The following is a 23,602-nucleotide window of genomic DNA, read 5'->3' on the forward strand; positions in this document are numbered from 1 at the left end:
TGGTAATGGCTGAGCCGAATGGGTGGAATGGTATCAAATATATCTAACACATGGTTTTCATGGTTTTGATGCCATTCCATTTACTCCGTTCCAGCCATTATTATGAGCCGTCCTCCCATCAGCAGCCTCCTGTGACACACACACACACACACACACATATTATCCTCTCCTTTCAAACTCTGTGCACCTTCCCAACAAATAGAGCAGGGGTAGGCAATTAGGTTCAGCCATATGCCGATTTTTGTCGGAGCGGATGGTCGGGGGGCCAGAACATAATTATAATAATTTGAACACCGCAAATTTACCACAACTAAGCCCAATAAGAGTTTGTATTTGAAAATAACAATAATTTCATACCTTGATTACATTGAGACACGATCACAAATTTCTTTTTTTTATGGGAATAATTGGGAACCGATTTCCTTTTTTCTTTTTGTGAATTCCTGATGATTTTTTTACCTAAAAACTTTGGGTGGTTTAGGGGTCACCTGTTGCCGACCCCTAAAATAGAACATGTACCTAGAACTATAACTGATGCTCCCTGGAGATAGTGTGAGGGTGAAGACCTAACAGAGGCAGTAGAAAGCTTAACAGAACTTCTCAAAACTCTCTCAACTACAGAAAGACCTCAGCACATGGCAAATATTTGCGACACAACACAACATTGTGGTTTGAAGTTCCCATTTTGTTGTGACATAACCTCTAGCCAACCCAGCTGACAATTTATGGTTCTCAGAATGTCAAGTGAATGTCACAGGAATGTTCTGGGAAAAGGCTCCAAACTGTGTTCCATGAACATTCTACAAATATTCTCAAGCATTCTTGGAATGTTATGTAATGTCTAGTTGTTTGCTGTTCTTTGGCAATTGAAGCTGAACATTGACTGAACAGTGATCAATCCATCTGACTGAACAGTGATCAATAAACCTGATTGGCAAGCGACAGCATTGATTACAACATCAAGTTTGACCTGATGATTCTAATGATTGTGACAACACAGTTGAAAGTGACAGCTGTGATCGATCATTCTATTATACAATGGGTGGGTCTAATCCTGGATGCTGATTGGTTAAAACCACATTCCAGCCAGTGTCTATTCCACAAGTTACCACCAGCTAAAGCTATGATGTTGAAATGCCTATTTACTCTGTTCCATCTCACTGTGCAATCCACTGTCTCATCAACCCAGCCAGGCAATTTATAAACTTGAACTCCACTATAAAAAGCATCTAGACATTATCTCCCATTTCTTTTAGACTAGCATTTGGTTTTCAACAGCAGAGATTTGTATAAACCTTGCTGTCTGTCTTTCCGACATTTGCAACATTGTTTCAATATTGACATTTGATCTCCAGCTGTTCCATAGTAATGAACATGTTGGGAGTCGGGACTAGACAGACAGGAAGACAGCTTTTCTCAGCCATTGGAAATCATGAATCAGCTGGCATAATTTTTATGGATATATACAAAGAAATGTCAATAGAAAACAGGTAAAACTAAATGAAATGCAGCTAGTTTGCAGTCTTTCAAGCGTAAGTTTGAAGTGATTGTGTTAGCTGTGTTGTTGGCTAGCTCCTCTGAACAACAGTGTCCTGATGAAAGAGCACATTTTCTATGCCAGGCGAAATCGCGCATCATTAGCTCATTGTTATGGATGTATCCAAATAAATGTCACTAGAAAACAGCTTAAACAAACGCAAATGCAGTTACTTTGCTGTTATTCTGGCTGCTCTGTTTGACGTGACTGTAAGTTAGCTGTAGTTGGCTAGCTAGCAAGCAAGGGATAAGAACGTTGCCAGCCAGTATGGCAATGGAACATTTAAATGAACGACTGGGTCGCGTCCGTAGATACAGAACAAAAAGACTTAACGACTGGGTCGCATCTCTGGCAACTGAACCGATAGAACGAACGACCAGCCAGCTTGGGTAGCAACCTTAGATTTGTGTCGGGACTATATGTTGTGGAAGGATGAAATAGTATGAATAAATTCATCAAAATAACATTTTGTTAATGAAAATATGTAAATCATTATTTGAATATGTTGGTAACCCGTTGTATAAAAGTGATAATGCCCTCGAAGCCGGTGTGGGGGTGCAAATATATCTTCCAAACACCGGCTTCTCAGGCATTATGACTTAAATCTGATTGTAGTGCCATTCTTCCACCTAATTCTCTAATGAGAGTTCTGGGATCAGGCTATAACTGAAATCATCCCCAGAGTCTAGTCTTATTCTTGGCTAGCTGACTAGCTGCTTTATCTATTTGGCCCCAGACAGGATTTCTAAGGCATCACATGCAGAGCTCCCTGACACAGGCTCAAAGAAAGACACTTTTTGTCTGAAGAGGGATGTGTCCCTTAGGCTTGTGTGTGTGTGTGTGTGTGTATGTGTGTGTGTGTGTGTGTGTGTGTGTGTGTGTGTGTCTGTTACGTTCCTAGATCTATTGGATATTTGAGGGTTGGATTTTGATTTTGATCATGCCCACTTGCTCGCTAACACGGGATGGTAACGCCTAGGGAGAATTGTCATGCACAGAGAAACAGCTGTGCTAATTGCGCTCTATCTATTCATATGGCAGAACCTACAGACAGTGAGTCAGACCTGTCCACCATAGAAATATATGTATATTTCTATGCTGTCCACATTACGCAGTGCCTCGGACTTGTTTGCATAAGACAACACATCGCCAATATTATATTGAAAAAACACTTGGCCCCTAAGCCCTTTATCGAGTGGCCACTTGCTGATGTGTTTGATAGTGATCACTCGAGTCTGCCACTGTTTTGGGCAAAATTTTAATTTATATGATGTGCACAGTATTCCAAAATGAAAAACCCATTCGCAAGCATCATGTGTCCCACGGCAACTCGAACATGATTCACTATGAAACACTACCAGAGAGACATACACTCTGGTAATAGATAGTGAGAAAGTTGTCCAAACAAAACGGCACCAAAGCACTTTGCCACTCGCCAGTGACTAAGCTCCCAAAATGTATTACAGATTTCTTGATTTATCTATGACTATTTTGAGGGTGAAATGTTGCTTCCGTGACTCAAGAGGAACAAACAACATAACACACCCACATCAAACAACACCCCCAAGACCCAAATCTCGTTTTTCTTAATGGGCGGAATCGCAGAGTTCAGCCCCCCTTTAAATAGAGTGTAACTGTGTGCTCTATCTCTCTCCATCTTCCTCCATCTCCAGGTGATCAACATCATCAACGCGGCCCAGGAGTCTAGTCCGGTTTCGGTAGCGGAGGCGCTGGACCGGGTCCTGGAGATCCTTAGGACCACAGAGCTCTACTCTCCTCAGCTGGCCTCCAAGGAGGACGACCCACACACCAACGACCTCGTAGGGGGGCTCATGAGCGTGAGTCAGAGGCTACACACACACACACACACACACACAACACATTCTCACACACACATGTACACACACACACACTCCTTCACAGGCCCCATTTAGGCCCCATTTAGTTTTTAGGATACTCCTCTCCATCCACACACCAATGACCTCGTAGGGTGGCTCATGAGGGGCTACACATGCACACACACACACACACACACTCACACACACATACCCCTCCTCTCACCTCCCCTCTCCTCTTCTCTCCTCTTCTCACAAACACTCAAACACGAGAGTTCCTGAGTTATGTGGGATATTTCTCGTTGGGTGAATTATAATGCTGAAGTCATTGTATAATGTGAAATATGTTGTTATTAGCCAGATTTTAGATAAACCAAAAGGGTATTTTTTAAATGTTTTTTCACAGCATGGATCAAGAGAGTGATTTGCTGTCTTTTTCCTTCTGCAGGATGGTTTACGGAGACTGTCTGGGAACGAGTATGTCTTCTCCAAAAGTACCTTTCCAAGTAAGCAATTACAACACAAACTGAGATTAATTATGTGTTCAATTGTGTTATAGCACGTTTTAGTGGTATATTTGTGTTGCATAATTAATATGTAATATTTCATCTAATTAAATTACACTGGGAGCTTAATGCACTCATTCTCATTACACATGATTGGGGGCTTAGGGAGTTTTGCTGAAACCATTACTTTTCATGTATGGACCTCTGTCTTTCTGAAGAGTGATAGAAAATGTCTCAGATCATTTCATCAGTTGGAGTCTACAAGTGCATCGGCAGTCATTGCATAATCCCCTTATATTTGATCTAGTCACGATGAATCCTAGGTAAACAGGATTCTGAACCCACTTGTCAAGCTACCTTACCTTATCTGACCATAGAATTAGGAATTAGAAGTTATTTAATATGATCTCTATGTATCTCACCCTCTACCATAAGGACCATGTTGCTAGGTAATTTAGGGACACAGCTGAGGACTACACTGGAAATTGTTGTTGTTGCGTTGTGCTCTCAAGTGTCCCAAATGCAATCAATCAGTGGACCAACCAACCAATCAATGGTGTACAGTGCCATGCAAAAGTATTCATCCCCCTTGGCGTTTTTCCTATTTTGTTGCATTACAACCTGTAATTTAAATGGATTTTTATTTGGATTTCATGTAATGGACATACACAAAATAGTCCAAATTGGTGAAGTGAAATAAATATAAAAATTACGGAAAAGTGGTGCGTGCATATGTATTCACCCCTTTTGCTATGAAGCCCCTAAATAAGATCTGGTGCAACCAATTACCTTCAGAAGTCACATAATTAGTTAAATAAAGTCCACCTGTGTGCAATCTAAGTGTCACATGATCTGTCACATGATCTCAGTATATATACACCTGTTCTGAAAGGCCCCAGAGTCTGCAACACCACTAAGCAAGGGGCACCACCAAGCAAGCGGCACCATGAAGACCAAGGAGCTCTCCAAACAGGTCAGGGACAAAATTGTGGAGAAGTACAGATCAGGGTTGGGTTATAAAAAAATATCATAAACTTTGAACATCCCACGGAGCACCATTAAATCCATTATAAAAAAAATTGAAAGAATATGGCACCACAACAAACCTGCCAAGAGAGGGCCGCCCACCAAAACTCATGGCCCAGGCAAGGAGGGCATTAATCAGAGAGGCAACAAAGAGACCAAAGATAACCCTGAAGGAGCTGCAAAGCTCCACAGCGGAGATCGGAGTATCTGTCCATAGGACCACTTTAAGCCGTACACTCCACAGAGCTGGGCTTTACGGAAGAGTGGCCAGAAAAAAGCCATTGCTTAAAGAAAAAAATAAGCAAACACGGTTGGTGTTCGCCAAAAGGCATGTGGGAGACTCCCCAAACATATGGAAGAAGGTACTCTGGTCAGATGAGAGTAAAATTTTGCTTTTTGGCCATCAAGGAAAACGCTATGTCTGGCGCAAACCCAACACCTCTCATCACCCCGAGAACACCATCCCCACAGTGAAGCATGGTGGTGGCAGCATCATGCTGTGGGGATGTTTTTCATCGGCAGGGACTGTGAAACTGTTCAGAACTGAAGGAATGATGGATGGCGCTAAATACAGGGAAACTCTTGGGGGAAACCTGTTTCAGTCTTCCAGAGATTTGAGACTGGGACGGAGGTTCACCTTCCAGCAGGACAATGACCCTAAGCATACTGCTAAAGCAACACTCAAGTGGTTTAAGGGGAAACATTTAAATGTCTTGGAATGGCCTTGTCAAAGCCCAGACCTCAATCCAATTGAGAATCTGTGGTATGACTTAAAGATTGCTGTACACCAGCGGAACCCATCCAACTTGGAGCTGGAGCAGTTTTGCCTTGAAGAATGGGCAAAAATCCCAGTTGCTAGATGTTATAGAGACATACCCCAAGAGACTTGCAGCTGTAATTGCTGCAAAAGGTGGCTCTACAAAGTATTGACTTTGGGGGATTGAATAGTTATGCACGCTCAAGTTTTCTGATTTTTGTCTTATTTCTTGTTTGTTTCACAAGAAAAAATATTTTGCATCTTCAAAGTGGTAGGCATGTTGTGTAAATCAAATGATACAAACCTCCAAAAAATCCATTTTAATTCCAGGATGTAAGGCAACAAAATAGGAAAAATGGCAAGGGGGGTGAATACTTTCGCAAGCCACTGTATCTGTGTAAAATAAGGCTGGCCCTTTCAACCCTCCCCTCACCTTTAGTTAGTGCGTGTTTGCAGTCACAAGGAAAGAAGCAAATAGTAGTGTTGCTGACAGACTTTCACATGCTGTTCCTAACTGAAGTGTATGGACTTTCACATGCTGTTCCTAACTGAAGTGTATGGACTTTCACATGCTGTTCCTAACTGAAGTGTATGGACTTTCACATGCTGTTCCTAACTGAAGTGTATGGACTTTCACATGCTGTTCCTAACTGAAGTGTATGGACTTTCACATGCTGTTCCTAATTGAAGTGTATGGACTTTCACATGCTGTTGCTAACTGAAGTGTATGCGTCCAGTGAATATAAAACAACACAAACATAGGCACAGACACATGCATACACACACACGATAACATACGCACTATACACACACGTACTCATGGATTTTGTATTGTAGATATGTGGTAGTGGTGGAGTAGGGGCCTGAAGGCACACAGTGTGTTGGGAAATCTGTGAATGTATTGTAATGTATAATTGTATAATTGCCTTAATTTTGCTGGACCCCAGGAAGAGTAGCTGCTGCCTTGGCAGCAGCTAATGGGGATCCATAATAAATAAAAATACAAATACACATAAAAACCACTTCAAATGGAAACAGCTGTGTCCGCGTGTGTGTGTGTGTGGTGACAAACAGTTTTGGGCCACAAGATCACATTCTTACAGGACAACACTATAGTGGACAGATCTTAGTGAATCAGTATAAGTTACTAGCAGGTGAGGGCATATCCAGCCAATCTGTGCATGTGTGTGTCTCCAGATATGAGCCAGAGTCAGCTGGCCATCCCAGTAACGCTGAATGACATCCCTCCGGCCATCGCTGAGATGCTGGATGACGAGGACCAATGGGAGTTTAACATCCTAGAGCTGGAGGCTGCCACCTGTAAGAGGTATGGAGGGAGGAGGAGGAGAGGGAGCGAGGGGAGGAGAGGGAGAGGGGGGAGGAGAGAGAGGGGGGGGTAGAGGGGGGAGGAGAGAGAGGGGGGAGGAGAGAGAGAGGGGGGAGGAGAGGGAGGAGGAGAGAGAGATGGGGGAGGAGAGGGAGAGGGGGGAGGAGAGAGAGGAGGAGAGAGAGGGGGGAGGAGAGGGAGAGGGGGGGGGGGAGAGAGAGAGGACAGTTGAGGGAAGTGGCGATGAGTAAGAGAGGGATGAAGGTTGTTAGGGAGTTAAGGGGAAAGTGAAGATAGAGGTTATTATGCTCTTTCCATGACATAGACTGACCAGGTGAATCCAGGTGAAAGCCATGATCCCTTATTGATGTCACTTGTTAAATCCACTTCAATCAGTGTAGATGAAGGGGAGGAGACAGGTTAAAGAATGATTTTTTAGTCTTGAGACAATTGAGACATGGATTGTGTATGTGTGGCATTCAGAGGGTTAATGGGCAAGACAAAATATTTAATTGCCTTTGAACAGGCTATGGTAGTAGGTGCCAGTTTGTGTCAAGAACTGCAGCGCTGCTGGGTTTTTCACGCTCAACAGTTTCCCGTGTGTATCAAGAATGGTCCACCAGCCAAAGGACATCCAGCCAACTTGACACAACTGTGTAGAGTCCATGCCCCGACGAAATGACGCTGTTCTGAGGGCAAAAGGGGGACTGCAACTCAATATTAGTAAGGTGTTCCTAATGTTTGGTGTACTCACATGTACACCAATACAGAAGGGAACGAACATCCTCCTTCTATCACTCATCTACAGTGAGGGATATCCCCTGCTTATTTTGTACGTTTGCCCACTGACAAAGACATGATCAGTCTATAATTTTAATGGTAGGTTTATTTGAACAGTGAGAGACAGAATAACAACAACAAAATCCAGAAAAACGCATGTCAAAAATGTTATAAATTGATTTGCATTTGAATGAGGGAAATAAGTATTTGACCCCTCTGCAAAACATGACTTAGTACTTGGTGGCAAAACCCTTGTTGGCAATCACAGAGGTCAGACGTTTCTTGTAGTTGGCCACCAGGTTTACACACATCTCAGGAGGGATTTTGTCCCACTCCTCTTTGCAGATCTTGTCCAAGTCATTAAGGTTTTGAGGCTGACGTTTGGCAGCTCGAACCTTCAGCTCCCTCCACAGATTTTCTATGGGATTAAGGTCTGGAGACTGGCTAGGCCACTCCAGGACCTTAATGTGCTTCTTCTTGAGCCACTCCTTTGTTGCCTTGGCCGTGTGTTTTGGGTCATTGTCATGCTGGAATACCCATCCACGACCCATTTTCAATGCCCTGGCTGAGGGAAGGAGGTTCTCACCCAAGATTTGACGGTACATGGCCCCGTCCATCGTCCCTTTGATGTGGTGAAGTTGTCCTGTCCCCTTAGCAGATAAACACCCCCAAAGCATAATGTTTCCACCTCCATGTTTGACGGTGGGGATGGTGTTCTTGGGGTCATAGGCAGCATTCCTCCTCCTCCAAACACGGCGAGTTGAGTTGATGCCAAAGAGCTCGATTTTGGTCTCATCTGACCAAAATCACTTTCACCCAGTTCTCCTCTGAATCATTCAGATGTTCATTGGCAAACTTCAGACGGGCCTGTACATGTGCTTTCTTGAGCAGGGGGACCTTGCGGGCGCTGCAGGATTTCAGTCCTTCACGGCGTAGTGTGTTACCAATTGTTTTCTTGGTGACTATGGTCCCAGCTGCCTTGAGATCATTGACAAGATCCTCCCGTGTAGTTCTGGGCTGATTCCTCACCGTTCTCATTTTCATTGCAACTCCACGAGGTGAGATCTTGCATGGAGCCCCAGGCCGAGGGAGATTGACAGTTATTTTGTGTTTCTTCCATTTGCAAATAATCGCACCAACTGTTGTCACCTTCTCACCAAGCTGCTTGGCGATGGTCTTGTAGCCCATTCCAGCCTTGTGTAGGTCTACAATCTTGTCCCTGACATCCTTCGAGAGCTCTTTGGTCTTGGCCATGGTGGAGAGTTTGGAATCTGATTGATTGATTGCTTCTGTGAACAGGTGTCTTTTATACAGGTAACAAACTGAGATTAGGAACACTCCCTTTAAGAATGTGCTCCTAATCTCAGCTCGTTACCTGTATAAAAGACACCTGGGAGCCAGAAATCTTTCTGATTGAGAGGTCAAATACTTATTTCCCTCATTAAAATGCAAATCAATTTATAAAAATTTTTACATGCGTTTTTCTGGATTTTTAAATTTTTATTCTGTCTCTCACTGTTCAAATAAACCTACCATTAAAATTATAGACTGATCATTTCTTTGTCAGTGGGCAAACGTACAAAATCAGCAGGGGATCAAATACTTTTTTCCCTCACTGTACCTCCCTGTCCTCTCTCTGTCATCCCCACAGACCTCTGACCTACCTGGGCTTGAAGATCTTTGCTCGCTTCAGTGTGTGTGAGTTCCTGAGCTGCAGTGAGACTACGCTACGCTGCTGGCTCCAGGTTATAGAGGCTAACTACCACGCCTCCAACTCCTACCACAACTCCACCCACGCCGCTGATGTCCTACATGCTACTGCCTACTTCCTACGCAAGGAGAAGGTCAAGGTAGACCAAACACACACACCAGCATACACACACACACACAACAACTCCTACCACAACCCCACACCAGCCCGAAGAAGACCTTCTGATTGGAGAATTGTTGGATATGCGTACACCACTTATGCACACAAATGAAATTACTACTGACACCAGTTAGTTTCAATATTTCACCAAAAGATGATTATGCCTGCCATACAGTGGCTTGAGAAAGTATTCACCCCCCTTGGCATTTTTCCTATTTTGTTGCCTTACATCCTGGAATTAAAATGGATTTTGGGGGGGTTTGTATCATTTGATTTACACAACATGCCTAAAACTTTGAAGATGCACAATTTTTTTTTGGGTGAAACAAACAACAAATAAGACAAAAAAACAGAAAACTTGAGCATGCATAACTATTCACCCCCCTCAAAGTCAATACTTTGTAGAGACACTTTTTGCAGCAATTATCTATCTAGCCACTGGGATTTTTGCCCATTCATCAAGGCAAAACTGCTCCAGCTCCTAGTTGGATGGGTTCCGCTGGTGTACAGCAATCTTTAAGTCATACCACAGATTCTCAATTGGATTGAGGTCTGGGCTTTGACTAGGCCATTCCAAGACATTTAAATGTTTCCCCTTAAACCACTCGGGTGTTGCTTTAGCAGTATGCTTAGGGTCATTGTCCTGCTGGAAGGTGAACCTCCATCCCAGTCTCAAATCTTTGGAAGAGTGAAACAGGTTTCCCCCAAGAATTTCCCTGTATTTAGCGCCATTTATCATTCCTTCAATTCTGACCAGTTTCCCAGTCCCTGCCGATGAAAAACATCCCCACAGCATGATGCTGCCACCACCATGCTTCACTGTGGGGATGGTGTTCTTGGGGTGATGAGAGGTGTTGGGTTTGCGCCAGACATAGCGTTTTCCTTGATGGCCAAAAAGCTCAATTTTAGTCTCATCTGACCAGAGTACCTTCTTCCATATGTTTGGGGAGTCTCCCACATGCCTTTTGGTGAAAACCAAACGTGTTTGCTTATTTTTTTCTTTAAGCAATGGCTTTTTTCTGGCCACTCTTCCGTAAAGCCCAGCTCTGTAGAGTGTACGGCTTAAAGTGGTCCTATGGACAGATACTCCAATTTCCGCTATGGAGCTTTGCAGCTACTTCAGGGTTATCTTTGGTCTCTTTGTTGCCTCTGGTTTTGGTGGGCGGCCCTCTCTTGGCAGGTTTGTTGTGGTGCCATATTCTTTCAATTTTTTTATAATGGATTTAATGGTGCTCCGTGGGATGTTCAAAGTTTCTGATATTATTTTATAACCCAACCCTGATCTGTACTTCTCCACAACTTTGTCCCTGACCTGTTTGGAGAGCTCCTTGGTCTTCATGGTGCCGCTTCCTTGGTGGTGCCCCTTGCTTAGTGGTGTTGCAGACTCTGGGGCCTTTCAGAACAGGTGTATATATACTGAGATCATGTGACAGATCATGTGACACTTAGATTGCACACAGGTGGACTTTATTTAACTAATTATGTGACTTCTGAAGGTAATTGGTTGCACCAGATCTTATTTAGGGGCTTCATAGCAAAGGGGGTGAATACAAATGCACGCACCACTTTTCCGTTATTTACTCTTTAGAATTTTTTGAAACAAGTTATTTTTTTAATTTCACTTCACCAATTTGGTCTATTTTGTGTATGTCCATTACATGAAATCCAAATAAAAATCAATTTAAATTACAGGTTCTAGTGCAACAAAATAGGAAAAACGCCAAGGGGTATGCATACTTTTGCAAGGCACTGTATCAATGTGCTGATTGATTGATAAGTTGATCTACTACGTAATTCACTGCCATGTGTTTTCAATAGTGTGTGTGTGTGTGTGTGTGTGTGTGTGTGTGTGTGTGTGTGTGTGTGTGTGTGTGTGTGTGTGTGTGTGTGTGTGTGTGTGTGTGTGTGTGTGTGTGTGTGTGTGTGTGTGTGTGTGTGTGTGTGTGTGTGTGTGTGTGTGTGTGTGTGTGTGTGTGTGTGTGTGTGTGTGCGTGCGCGTGCGTGCGTGCGTGAGGAGAGTAGATTATCAGTTTTCTTTGTTTGGCATTAGATTAATGTATGTCAGTGACCAGTGAGAGTTGGAGTGGGGGGATGTTTTTATAGCTTCGGTCTTGTTCTCATATTTGACTCATTCAATAAGTGTTTTGCCTTGAGGGCATTGAGATCCTCATACTTTCCCTCTCTTTTCTCCCATTTGCTAGTGATTATTATTATTAGTTGCGCTTGCATGGCGTGCATTATTTGGTATTATTCATTTGTTGAGTATGAGGTTATGCTGATAGAGACTTAGGCAGTATTTATATTTTATACACAATTTCAACAACAAAAAAAGCTGGTCTAAAAGTCTAACTCCCAAAATGATTTTGCTGTCTCAGTCCCATCCCTGATTAATAGGTTCATATGTTTTTCTATTAAGATATACTGTAGATTGTAAAAGTTGTAGGAAACTGAGCTCCCCTACTACATTTTTTCTATTATCTGTGCTTCTGTGGAAGTTTGACACTGATGTTACTTCCTGATTGCTATATGTCTCCCGGGGCTCATGGGAGTTTTAGTTTAGTAACACTACTTCCTGGTTGTGTCATGTGTTCTCAGGGTAGTCTGGACCAGCTGGATGAGGTGGCTGCGTTGATCGCGGCGACGGTCCATGATGTGGACCACCCAGGGAGGACCAACAGCTTCCTGTGTAATGCAGGAAGTGAGCTGGCTATCCTGTATAACGACACGGCAGTGTTGGAGAGTCACCATGCCGCCCTAGCCTTCCAACTCACCGTCAGGGATAGCAAGAGCAACATCTTTAAAAACATCGACAGGTACAGTCAGGAGAGAGTCTAGGAGAGAAAATAATGGTTTCCACATGGAGCTTTTAGTGCTTGCTAGCCTGGTCCCAAGTCTGTTTGTGCACAGACCGATCTGGGACCAGGCTAAGTGCTTGCTACAGTAGGAAAGAGGCAATGTTCTTGTTAAAGTAATGAATTGACATGCCTCTTCCTCTAAGCCATCAGAGAGACCACATAACCACTGGCGACAGATATGGAGCAGGTTGGGTTATTACCCTGGAACATATCATGTGATTTGATTAACTTCTAGGTTTTTATGGACCTAGAACTTCTTGGAAAACAGTGAGGACAGTTGACTATCCTGGTCCTGTAAGCCCGTCTCTGTGTGTTTATATTAGGACTCAGTTCAGGACGTTGAGGCAGGCAATCATAGACATGGTGCTGGCTACAGAGATGACCCGCCATTTTGAACACGTCAACAAGTTTGCCAACAGCATCAACAAACCAATGGCTGCCATCGAGGAGTCCAGCTCAAATGTAAGACACAGCCCCTTGTCTGTGTATATGTGTGTGTGTTTGTGTGTGTGTGTGTACTAGCGTCCATGTGCGTGTGTAGTTTATTATTACATAATAAATATGGTTGTTAACATTAGCCAACTGAGTGGGAACAGAAAATACTATAGAAACAGTTTAGTTCCTAAATACAGTATATTCCATGAGCATTCATGAGTAAATAGGAATAAAAGGCTAAATATTTTGACATTCAACAATGGAGAGTTCTAATGGAAAAGACTTGGCTCTATTCAGAGCATGTGACTCCAATTTGAAGCCCCTATCTGAGATTAGCAATCATGGCCCTCGTGGGCAGCAGCCTGTCTAGCCTGATTATATCTCAGCCCTACTACCACTAAAATAATATCACAAAGCAACTAAAGCATCTGTGAGAGGAGCAACTTGAAGAGTCAGGCCAACGTTATGTATAACTGTGGAATGGAATTAATGGAACGGTATCCAACTTATGGAAACCACGTTTGACTCCATTCCATTTATTCAATTCCAGCCATTACAATGAGCCCGTCCTCCTATAGCTCCTCCCACCAGCCTCTAGTGATGTATACCATAGTGTGTGTGTGTTTCTGACCGATTGTGTGTGCATCGAAATGTGTGTGTGTGTCTTTGACCTTGTGTGTGTTTCTCTGTAACAGAGTGAAGGCAGTGACAGTGAGGGTCCAGCCAGCATCAGGAACAGCCCAGAGAACCGGCTGCTGATCAAGAGGATGATGATAAAGTGTGCTGACGTGGCCAATCCCTGTAGACCTCTGGAGCTCTGCATAGAATGGGCCGGACGCATCTCTGAGGAGTACTTTTCCCAGGTGAGGGGGCTGACAGTGATGGAAGGAGGAAGGGAGGGCTCCTGGAGGAGGGGGCGGTTGTATGTTAAGTGTGGGATTAAAGGGTAACGGGGCAGAAGGTAAAGGAATGGAGAGGGGGAAGGGGACAGCGAGGGGTTAGAATGAGGGATGGGGAGTGTGTCATTGCAGCACCAGCTGTTCTGGTGCTATAGGAGTCTGCAGCTGGCAATCCTGACCTTAACAACTGTTCTGGTGCTATAGGAGTCTGCAGCTGGCAATCCTGACCTTAACAACTGTTCTGGTGCTATAGGAGTCTGCAGCTGGCAATCCTGACCTTAACAACTGTTCTGGTGCTATAGGAGTCTGCAGCTGGCAATCCTGACCTTAACAACTGTTCTGGTGCTATAGGAGTCTGCAGCTGGCAATCCTGACCTTAACAACTGTTCTGGTGCTATAGGAGTCTGCAGCTGGCAATCCTGACCTTAACAACTGTTCTGGTGCTATAGGAGTCTGCAGCTGGCAATCCTGACCTTAACAACTGTTCTGGTGCTATAGGAGTCTGCAGCTGGCAATCCTGACCTTAACAACTGTTCTGGTGCTATTGGAGTCTGCAGCTGGCAATCCTGACCTTAACAACTGTTCTGGTGCTATAGGAGTCTGCAGCTGGCAATCCTGATCTTAACAACTGTTCTGGTGCTATAGGAGTCTGAAGCTGGCAATCCTGACCTTAACAACTGTTCTGGTGCTATAGGAGTCTGCAGCTGGCAATCCTGACCTTAACAACTGTTCTGGTGCTATTGGAGTCTGCAGCTGGCAATCCTGACCTTAACAACTGTTCTGGTGCTATAGGAGTCTGCAGCTGGCAATCCTGACCTTAACAACTGTTCTGGTGCTATAGGAGTCTGCAGCTGGCAATCCTGATCTTAACAACTGTTCTGGTGCTATAGGAGTCTGAAGCTGGCAATCCTGACCTTAACAACTGTTCTGGTGCTATAGGAGTCTGCAGCTGGCAATCCTGACCTTAACAACTGTTCTGGTGCTATAGGAGTCTGCAGCTGGCAATCCTAACCTTAACAACTGTTCTGGTGCTATTGGAGTCTGCAGCTGGCAATCCTGACCATAACAACTGTTCTGGTGCTATAGGAGTCTGCAGCTGGCAATCCTGACCTTAACAACTGTTCTGGTGCTATAGGAGTCTGCAGCTGGCAATCCTGACCTTAACAACTGCCTACTCAGCTACACTATATATACAAAAGTATGTATACACCCCTTCAAATTAGTGGATTCGGCTATTTCAGCCACACCCGTTGCTGAAAGGTGTATAAAATAGAGCACACAGCCATGCAATCTCCATACACAAACATTTGCAGAAGAATGGCCTTACTGAAGAGCTCTGTGACTTTCAACATGGCACCGTCATAGGATGCCACCCTTCCAACAAGTCAGTTCGTCAAATTTCTGCCCTCCTAGAGCTGCCCTGGTCAACTGTAAGTGCTGTTATTGTGAATTGGAAATGTCTAGGAGCAACAACGGCTCAGCCGCGAAGTGGTAGGCCACACAAGCTCACAGAAAGGGACCGGCAAGTACTGAAGCACGTAGCGTGTAAAAATTGTCTGTCCTCGATTGCAACACTCACTACCGAGTTCCAAACTGCATCTGGAAACAACGTCAGCACAAGAACTGTTCGTCGGGAGCTTCATGAAATAGGTTTCCATGGCCGAGCAGCCGCACACAAGCCTAAGATCACCATGTGCAATGCCAAGCGCTGGCTGGAGTGGTGTAAAGCTTGCCGCCATTGGACTCTGGAGCAGTAGAAACACGTTCTCTGGAGTGATGAATCACGCTTCATCATCTGGCAGTCCGACGGATGAATCTGGGTTTGGCCAGATGCCAGGAGAACACTACCTGCCCGAATGCATAGTGGCAACTGTAAAGTTTGGTGGAGGAGGAATAAAGGTCTGGGGCTGTTTTTCATTGTTCGGGCTAGGCCAGTGAAGGGAAATCTTAACGCTACAGCATACAATGACATTCTAGACGATTCTGTGCTTCCCCAACTTTGTGGCAACAGTTTGGAGAAGGTCCTTTCCTGTTTCAGCATGACAATGCCCCTGTGCACAAAGCAAGGTCCATACAGAAATGGTTTGTCGAGATCGGTGTGGAAGAACTTGACTGGCCTGCATAGAGCCCTGACCTCAACCCCATCGAACACCTTTGGGATGAATTGGAACGCCGACTGCGAGCCAGGCCTAATCGCCCAACATCAGTGCCCGACCTCACTAATGCTCTTGTAGCTGAATGGAAGCAAGTCCCTGCAGCAATGTTCCAACATCTAGTGGAAAGCCTTCCCAGAAGAGTGGAGGCTATTATAGCAGCGAAGAGGGGACCAACTCCATATTAATGCCCATGATTTTGGAATGAGATGTTCGACGAGCAGGTGTCCACATACCTTTGGTCATGTAGTGTATCTGTGTGCACCTATAAATCTGCCCCCTCCCTCCCTTTCTCTCTCTCTCTCTCTCTCTCTCTCTCTCTGTCTTCCTCTCTCTCTGTCTGACCTTGTGGCACTATCTTTTGGCAGTGAGTCCAGGAAACACATGTGTGTTGTGTGTATGTACATATTCTAAATACTACAGTGTGTGTGTTAACCTGTGTGTGAATCTATGTGTGTGTTTCAGACTGACGAGGAGAAGAGACAGGCTCTACCGGTGGTCATGCCTGTATTTGACAGGAACACCTGCAGTATCCCCAAGTCTCAGATCTCCTTCATAGACTACTTCATTACAGACATGTTCGACGCCTGGGATGGTAAGAACACACACACTCACGGTGCCAAGGTTAGAAGGGCACAGGGGATCCACTGGGAGGAGCCCAGGCCTCCCCTCATCTCTTCTCATCCTCTCTTCTATTTCATCCATCCCTGTAAAAGAGGTAGAGCCTCCCTTTTCCCGTCACAGTGGAGCACAGTAGCCCAGAGGAAGAAGAGCAGGAGGGAGAAGGGGATGGAGACAGACGAAGGGACAAAGAGGAGGGAGGATGGGACAAAGGAGGATAGGATACAATAACTCCCATCTCCCCGTTCCCATGAAATGACCCGTGACCTCTGGGGTGTTGCTGGGGGTTACCCCTCCCAGAGAAGAGAATACATGTGTTTATAGTGATCAAAGCTAGTGATGTCACGGAAAATTCCCAGAGGCCACTGGGAAAGGGTGGAGGGGCAGGGGTGGGTATCCGGGGGGCCGGAGGGGTTAAGTCGAGACGCACTGAAGCAGAACTTACTGTACACACACACACTAGCACACACACAAAAGTGCACACAAAAGCACAAAGATACACACACACACAAGCATAACGCACATACACACTCACACAGCAGGTTTTAATTCGTCAGGGTCAGGGCTGGGTTGTTGCCGGGTGGTTGCCAGGTCAGGCTCAGACAGAGGGGCAACCAACGAGTCGGAAACTAGGAAGTAAACAACACCCACACAAACACAAACTGCCTGATACCTAATTGCCCCAGCTGTCATTTCCTTGTGTGGAAACTACCGCTGGCTCATGTGTTTGTGTGCATACAGATGTGTGTTAACCTCACAATCTCCTCTGTCCCCCAGCCTTCGCCAGTCTACCTGGCCTCATGGAGCACCTGTCAGAGAACTACAAATACTGGAAGGGTCTGGACGACATGAAGTGCAAGAGCCTGCGCCCGCCTCCTCCTCCGTGACCCCTCCATCCCTCCCTCTCTCCCCTCATACCTCCATCCCTCCCTCTCTCAGGGTAGGGGGGACAGCGAATGTAACCAAGCGCTGGTATTAAGCCCTCCCACTGTGATTCTACCCAGCTCCACACACACTGGACTGTACTACAGTTTGTCAGACCTTAGAGCCTGCAGCTTGGAGCCCTGAGAAGAGCCCAGGGACTGACATACTGGCTAATATAATGACACCCTATTCCCCATGTAGTGGACTACTACTGACCAGAGCCCCAACCCAAACAGATTTCCCATCTTTGGTTATCTGTTGTTGCCTCAAACTACAAAAACAGATTTCATACAGAGAATCATTATGATACTCCTTGCCAAATTTAGCATGGGGATTCTGGTCAAACGTAGTGCACTACATGGGGAATAGTGTAACATTTTAGATTTGCCCACTGAGGCTCAAGCTAGCCTCTTCAGACCCCTCTCTGGTCCCTGTTGGGCCCTTAATGGGACTATACAGCCTCCTGACCATCTGTCCCAGCCTTAGGGGTGAGGACCAACCAATCAGTCCCATCCTTAGGGGTGAGGACCAACCAATCAGTCCCAGCCTGAAGGGTGAAGACCAACCAATCTTTCCCAGCCTGAAGGGTGAAGACCAACCAATCAGTCCCAGCCTGAGGGGTGAAGACCAACCAATCAGTCCCAGCCTGAGGGGTGAGGACCAACCAATCTGTCCCAGCCTGAGGGGTGAGGACCAACCAATCTGTCCCAGCCTGAGGGGTGAGGACCAACCAATCAGTCCCAGCCTGAGGGGTGAGGACCAACCAATCAGTCCCAGCCTGAGGGGTGAGGACCAACCAATCAGTCCCAGCCTGAGGGGTGAGGACCAACCAATCAGTCCCAGCCTGAGGGGTGAGGACCAACCAATCAGTCCCAGCCTGAGGGGTGAAGACCAACACGTTACAAACCAACCCACCGCACTTTAGCAGCTCAAAGTCACTTTCTCACAATCAATTTTTTTCCTGTCTCTGTTTTTCTGCTCTCTTCTCTCAGGCAAGGGCCTGCTGTTGTTTCTTATACTGTACCTTTTCTTTCTGTCTGCCTCTACTCTAGTGTGTAGTAATGCTGAGATGGGGACCAAAGCTTCATTATACTGTAACTACTACAGCTAAAAGAGAAGAAATCACGGAATATTACTTAACTAAAGCATGCAGAGAGAAATCAGTTCACTCAAGCACATGTGCACGCACACTGTACTCACTCTTCCAACAAAACAGCTAACTGTAAACTGTAACTCTGCTCTCCTTGTTCTCTCGCCAGCTGAAAGTATTAAGTAATATTGAGCTCTGATAAGCCCTGTTAGGCAGTCATACAGAGAAGTATGTGTGTGTGTGTGTGTGTGTGTGTGTGTGTGTGTGTTGGCAGCAGCCCCAGAGCAGTCAGAGGTCTGTGTTCGCTCCATACCTGGGAGGTTTACAGAGCCGAGCCCAGCTGAACTGACTGCTGTAATATCTCTCTAAATGGGGGAGAACCAGAGCTCTGCGCAGAGAGCCAGGCCTCACAGGCAGCTAGCCCACCACCAGGCTCCCCTCAGGGGCTAGAACCAGCGCTCACTCAGCCCACTCTGGAACTCTGCTCCACATGGCTCTTAAAAGATAACTATCCTGTCAACACTGGGGCTTAGTGGGAACAGTATCAGAACAGTATTACAACACTATTAGCGACAAGTGGGGGAAAAACAGCACTATATTAAGGACTGTTGATCTTCACTTATAAACCACATAAGAAGTGAATTATCTGAGCGACATTAGGCTAAGTGTAATGTTTATGACAGCTTGCATTGAAGCTAATCATAATTCATTACTTAAAAAAGGTCATAAAGTTCCAGTGTATCCATTTAAACATCGAAGGCACATTGTGGACACATACTGTAGATAATTGTAATCTCAAAATATGAAGGAAACCAATTATAGTATCACAACATGAGAGCAGTGGCTAAGCAAGTTACTATTCTGAAGCACAACTCATTGATTTCTAACATTCCAGTTATTCTCTGGTGTGCAGTGCAGTTATAGGAGTACTTTTTATTTTCCAACTGCTTTTTGTACATCCTGTGTCCCCATAGCGTGTTGCTGGTCCGTTGTGAAGTAGCATGGCAGTGTGGTCTGAGCAGAGAGCCACCTCACAGCAGCCTGATGAAACCACAATGGGAGAGACACAGCATGAAAGACTTGGATGGCCCTGGTCAAATTACACCCTATTCCCTATGTAGTGCACTACTTTTGGGCCAGAGATTTATGTGGTGAGAGACACTGGCACACTTAGCTCTTGGGGCTTAAACAGTTGTGTCTTAAATGCACTCTACTGCCTATAAAGTGCAGTACAGTACTGGTAGTGTATTCTATGGGGAATATGGTGTCATTTTAGATTGACCCTGTCTTTGGATCCTCTCTGGGAAAAGAGACCATAAGGCCAGCTCCCAGTACACTGTACAGCTGCTTGGTTCTGTTTGGTTTTCAACTCCAACTCCGACTCATCCCCTTCCCCGTCATCTAAAATCACATTACTGTGTAGCTGTCTCCCTCCATTGGTTGGCAGTGGGAAATGCAGTTCCAATCATTTCCTTGTGCAGCAACAGTAGCAGACATACAAGACAGGCAGTCAGAGGCATAGCCGCAGGAAGTAGGGGTGCTGAGGGTGCTGCAGTACCCCCTGAAAAATCAGAAGAAGATCAATTATTAATACAAAATTTACAAAAATACTAAAGTAGTGCACTGGGCCTTTACTAGTCCTGAATTAGCAGACCGATATATAGCCGTCTGTAGCGCGGGCCCAAAAACAAAGTAAGCTCTGAGTTCAAAGTGCATGCGCGTGCGTGCATGTGTGTAAATTCAACCAAGAGAAACTAAACTAGTGTACGTAGTTAACCGAAGGCACAGTGATCTTCTTCAAGGTGCCTTAATTTGCTCCTCTCCTCTGAAACAGTGTTCCTTTAGCTTCAAATGGTTTGTTTGGCTTCAAATGGTTTGTTTGGCTTCATGGGGTTCATTTAGCTTAAAATGGTTTGTTTGGCATCATGTGGTTCGTTTGGGTTAGTGAGCAGCTGAACAAAGCCACTAGACTAAGCCATATAGTTTACATACACTTAGGTTGGAGTCATTAAAACTTGTTTTTCAACCGCTCCACAAATTTCTTGTTAACAAACTATCGTTTTGGCAAGTCGGTTATGACATCTACTTTGTGCATGACACAAGTAATTTTTCCAACAATTGTTTACTGACAGATTATTTCACTTATAATTCACTGTATCACAATTCCAGTGGGTCAGAAGTTTACATACACTAAATTGACTGTGCCTTTAACAGCTTGGAAAATTCCAGAAAATTATGTCATGGCTTTAGAAGCTTCTGATAGGCTAATTGACATCATTTGAGTCAATTGGAGGTGTACCTGTGGATGTATTTCAAAGCCTACCTTCAAATTCAGTGCCTCTTTGCTTGACATCATGGGAAAATCCAAAGAAATCAGCCAAGAAGTTGAGGCAATTGGTTGCCTAAAAATAATTCTAGACCTCCACAAGTCTGGTTCATCCTTGGGAGCAATTTCCAAACGCCTGAAGGTACCGCGTTCATCTGTACAAACAATAGTACGCAAGTATAAACACCATGGGACCACGCAGCCGTCATACCGCTCAGGAAGGAGACGCGTTCTGTCTCCTAGAGATGATCGTACTTTGATGCGAAAAGTGCAAATCAATCCCAGAACAACAGCAAAGGACCTTGTGAAGATGCTGGAGGAAACCGGTACAAAAGTATCTATATCCACAGTAAAACAAGTCCTATATTGACATAACCTGAAATGCCGCTCAGCAAGGAAGAAGACACTGCTCCAAAACCGCCATAAAAAAGCCAGACTACAGTTTGCAACTGCACATGGGGACAAAGATCGTACTTTTTGGAGAAACGTCCTCTGGTCTGATGAAACAAAAATAGAACTGTTTGGCCATAATGACCATCGTTATGTTTGGAGGAAAAAGGGGGGACTTGCAAGCCGAAGAACACCATCCCAACCGTGAAGCACGGGGGTGGCAGCATCATGCTGTGGGGGTGCTTTGCTGCAGGAGGGACTGGTGCACTTCACAAAATAGATGGCATCATGAGGAAGGAAAATTATGTGGATATATTGAAGCAACATCTCAAGACATCAGTCAGGAAGTTAAAGCTTAGTCGCAAATGGGTCTTCCAAATGGACAATGACCCCAAGCATACTTTCAAAGCTGTGGCAAAATGGCTTAAGGACAACAAAGTCAAGGTATTGGAGTGGCCATCACAAAGCCCTGACCTCAATCCTATAGAACATTTGTGGGCAGAACTGAAAAAGCGTGTGCGAGCAAGGAGGCCTACAAACCTGACTCAGTTACACCAGCTCTGTCAGGAGGAATGGACCAAAATTCACCCAACTTATTGTGGGAAGCTTGTGGAAGGCTACCCAAAACGTTTGACCCAAGTTAAACAATTTAAAGGCAATGCTACCAAATACTCATTGAGTGTATGTAAACTTCTGACCCACTGGGAATGTGATAAAATAAATAAAAGCTGAAATAAATCATTCTCTCTACTATTATTCTGACATTTCACATTCTTAAAATAAAGTGGTGATCCTAACTGACCTAAGACAGGGGATTTTTACTAGGATTAAATGTCAGGAATTGTGAACAACAGAGTTTCAATGTATTTGGCTAAGGTGTATGTAAACTTCCGACTACAGCTGTATACTTTGGTACACTCTATCTCATGCCTCAACTCCTCGTTCTCTGGTTGGTCAGAGTATCACAGTATATTAATGTCCCAAATGGCACCCTATTCCCCATATAGTGACAAAAGAAGTGTGCTTAGTGGGGAATAGGGTGTCATTTGAGACTGACCCTCGACAGGTGAATACTACAGGTATTATAGAGAGAACAGTGTTTGATCATGACTGTATGCTAGTTTCAGAGCATGGTAAGACAAATGCCTTAAAACCTCTTCCCCTTGCTCACTCTGTCAAGCCGTTGATAGTTTCACTGATATACGACACTAAAGACACTGTAAACTACCTAGCTACTGCTGACTTCAACAACCCACTATCTAGTCTCCCATGGTCTGTTCTCCATTGAGCTTCATCTTTTGTTTCAGTTGTCCAGTGAGATGTGGTCAGTTCTGATATCACTCTCATGCTTCACCTCCTTTCCTCTCTTTTCCCCCCAAAGCAAACCGTTTCTGCTGAGGTGAGAGCATGGCTGACATCTACTGTGATGTCATGTTAACCAGGCTCTGTCATTGGTCAGAGACTGGCATCAGTGGGTACAGAGAACGTGCCAATCCCTTTCCTTCTTTTCTATCATATCCAAGCAGAACAACCAATAGAAACTCCACAAGCATTAATGTATATAAACTCTATTTTTGTAAGTAATTCATTGTTTTGTCATTATTGGCCGTGAAAAGGCTACTGTAAAGTATAATGGAAATGTTTTATGTATTTTGGAAGGATTTTATGGTTTGATGCTTTAGTTCTGTATAAAGCTGTTCTGGTTGGATCCTCCAGGGTTGAGTGGATATGAATTCAGTCTTTTCTGGTCTTTGTCAAAGGATGTCTGATTTTGTTTTTCTTTGTCAATACTTATTTTAAAATGTATTAGTGAGAAACAATAAACGTTTTTAAAATATACATACATATACAATATGGTGTTTGTGACCAGTTGTATCTTTAATTTGTGACATTCTTTTTAGGCTTTCAAAAACAAGCAAGTGTGGGGTTAAAATAGTTCAGATAACCATACAGACATTTGGCAAATAAACATGTGACCAACTTGAAGACAGGCTTTGACAGGCATAAATAAGAACTTCAGATTAAAATTTAAGACTTGAAACACACAGAATTTCACATGTTGTAAAATTACTGAAAAAAGTATTTGATCCCCTGCTGATTTTGTACGTTTGTCCACTGACAAAGAAATGATCAGTCTATAATTTTAATGGTAGGTTTATTTGAACAGTGAGAGACAGAATAACAACAACCAAATCCAGAAAAACACATATCAAAAATGTTATAAATTGATTTGCATTTTAATGAGGGAAATAAGTATATGACCCCCTCTCA

General features: G+C 44.4%; 1 protein-coding gene across 1 annotated transcript in view; it reads left to right on the forward strand.

Annotated features, from left to right (window-relative positions):
* LOC121582640 (high affinity cAMP-specific and IBMX-insensitive 3',5'-cyclic phosphodiesterase 8B-like) overlaps positions 1-20,661 on the forward strand; it is a 59,086-nt gene extending 38,425 nt beyond the window's left edge. Inside the window, exons 14-22 of the mRNA XM_045225103.1 lie at positions 3,211-3,375; positions 3,821-3,878; positions 6,859-6,988; positions 9,420-9,618; positions 12,234-12,451; positions 12,817-12,955; positions 13,624-13,791; positions 16,446-16,575; positions 17,379-20,661. Of these exons, the coding sequence (XP_045081038.1) occupies positions 3,211-3,375; positions 3,821-3,878; positions 6,859-6,988; positions 9,420-9,618; positions 12,234-12,451; positions 12,817-12,955; positions 13,624-13,791; positions 16,446-16,575; positions 17,379-17,488 (1,317 nt within the window). The 3' untranslated portion in view covers positions 17,489-20,661. The remainder of the gene's footprint in view (positions 1-3,210; positions 3,376-3,820; positions 3,879-6,858; positions 6,989-9,419; positions 9,619-12,233; positions 12,452-12,816; positions 12,956-13,623; positions 13,792-16,445; positions 16,576-17,378) is intronic.
* The last annotated feature ends 2,941 nt before the right edge of the window (positions 20,662-23,602 follow it).

This window comes from Coregonus clupeaformis, chromosome 15 (assembly GCF_020615455.1).
Source record: "Coregonus clupeaformis isolate EN_2021a chromosome 15, ASM2061545v1, whole genome shotgun sequence".
In the NCBI taxonomy this organism is placed as follows: domain Eukaryota; kingdom Metazoa; phylum Chordata; class Actinopteri; order Salmoniformes; family Salmonidae; genus Coregonus; species Coregonus clupeaformis.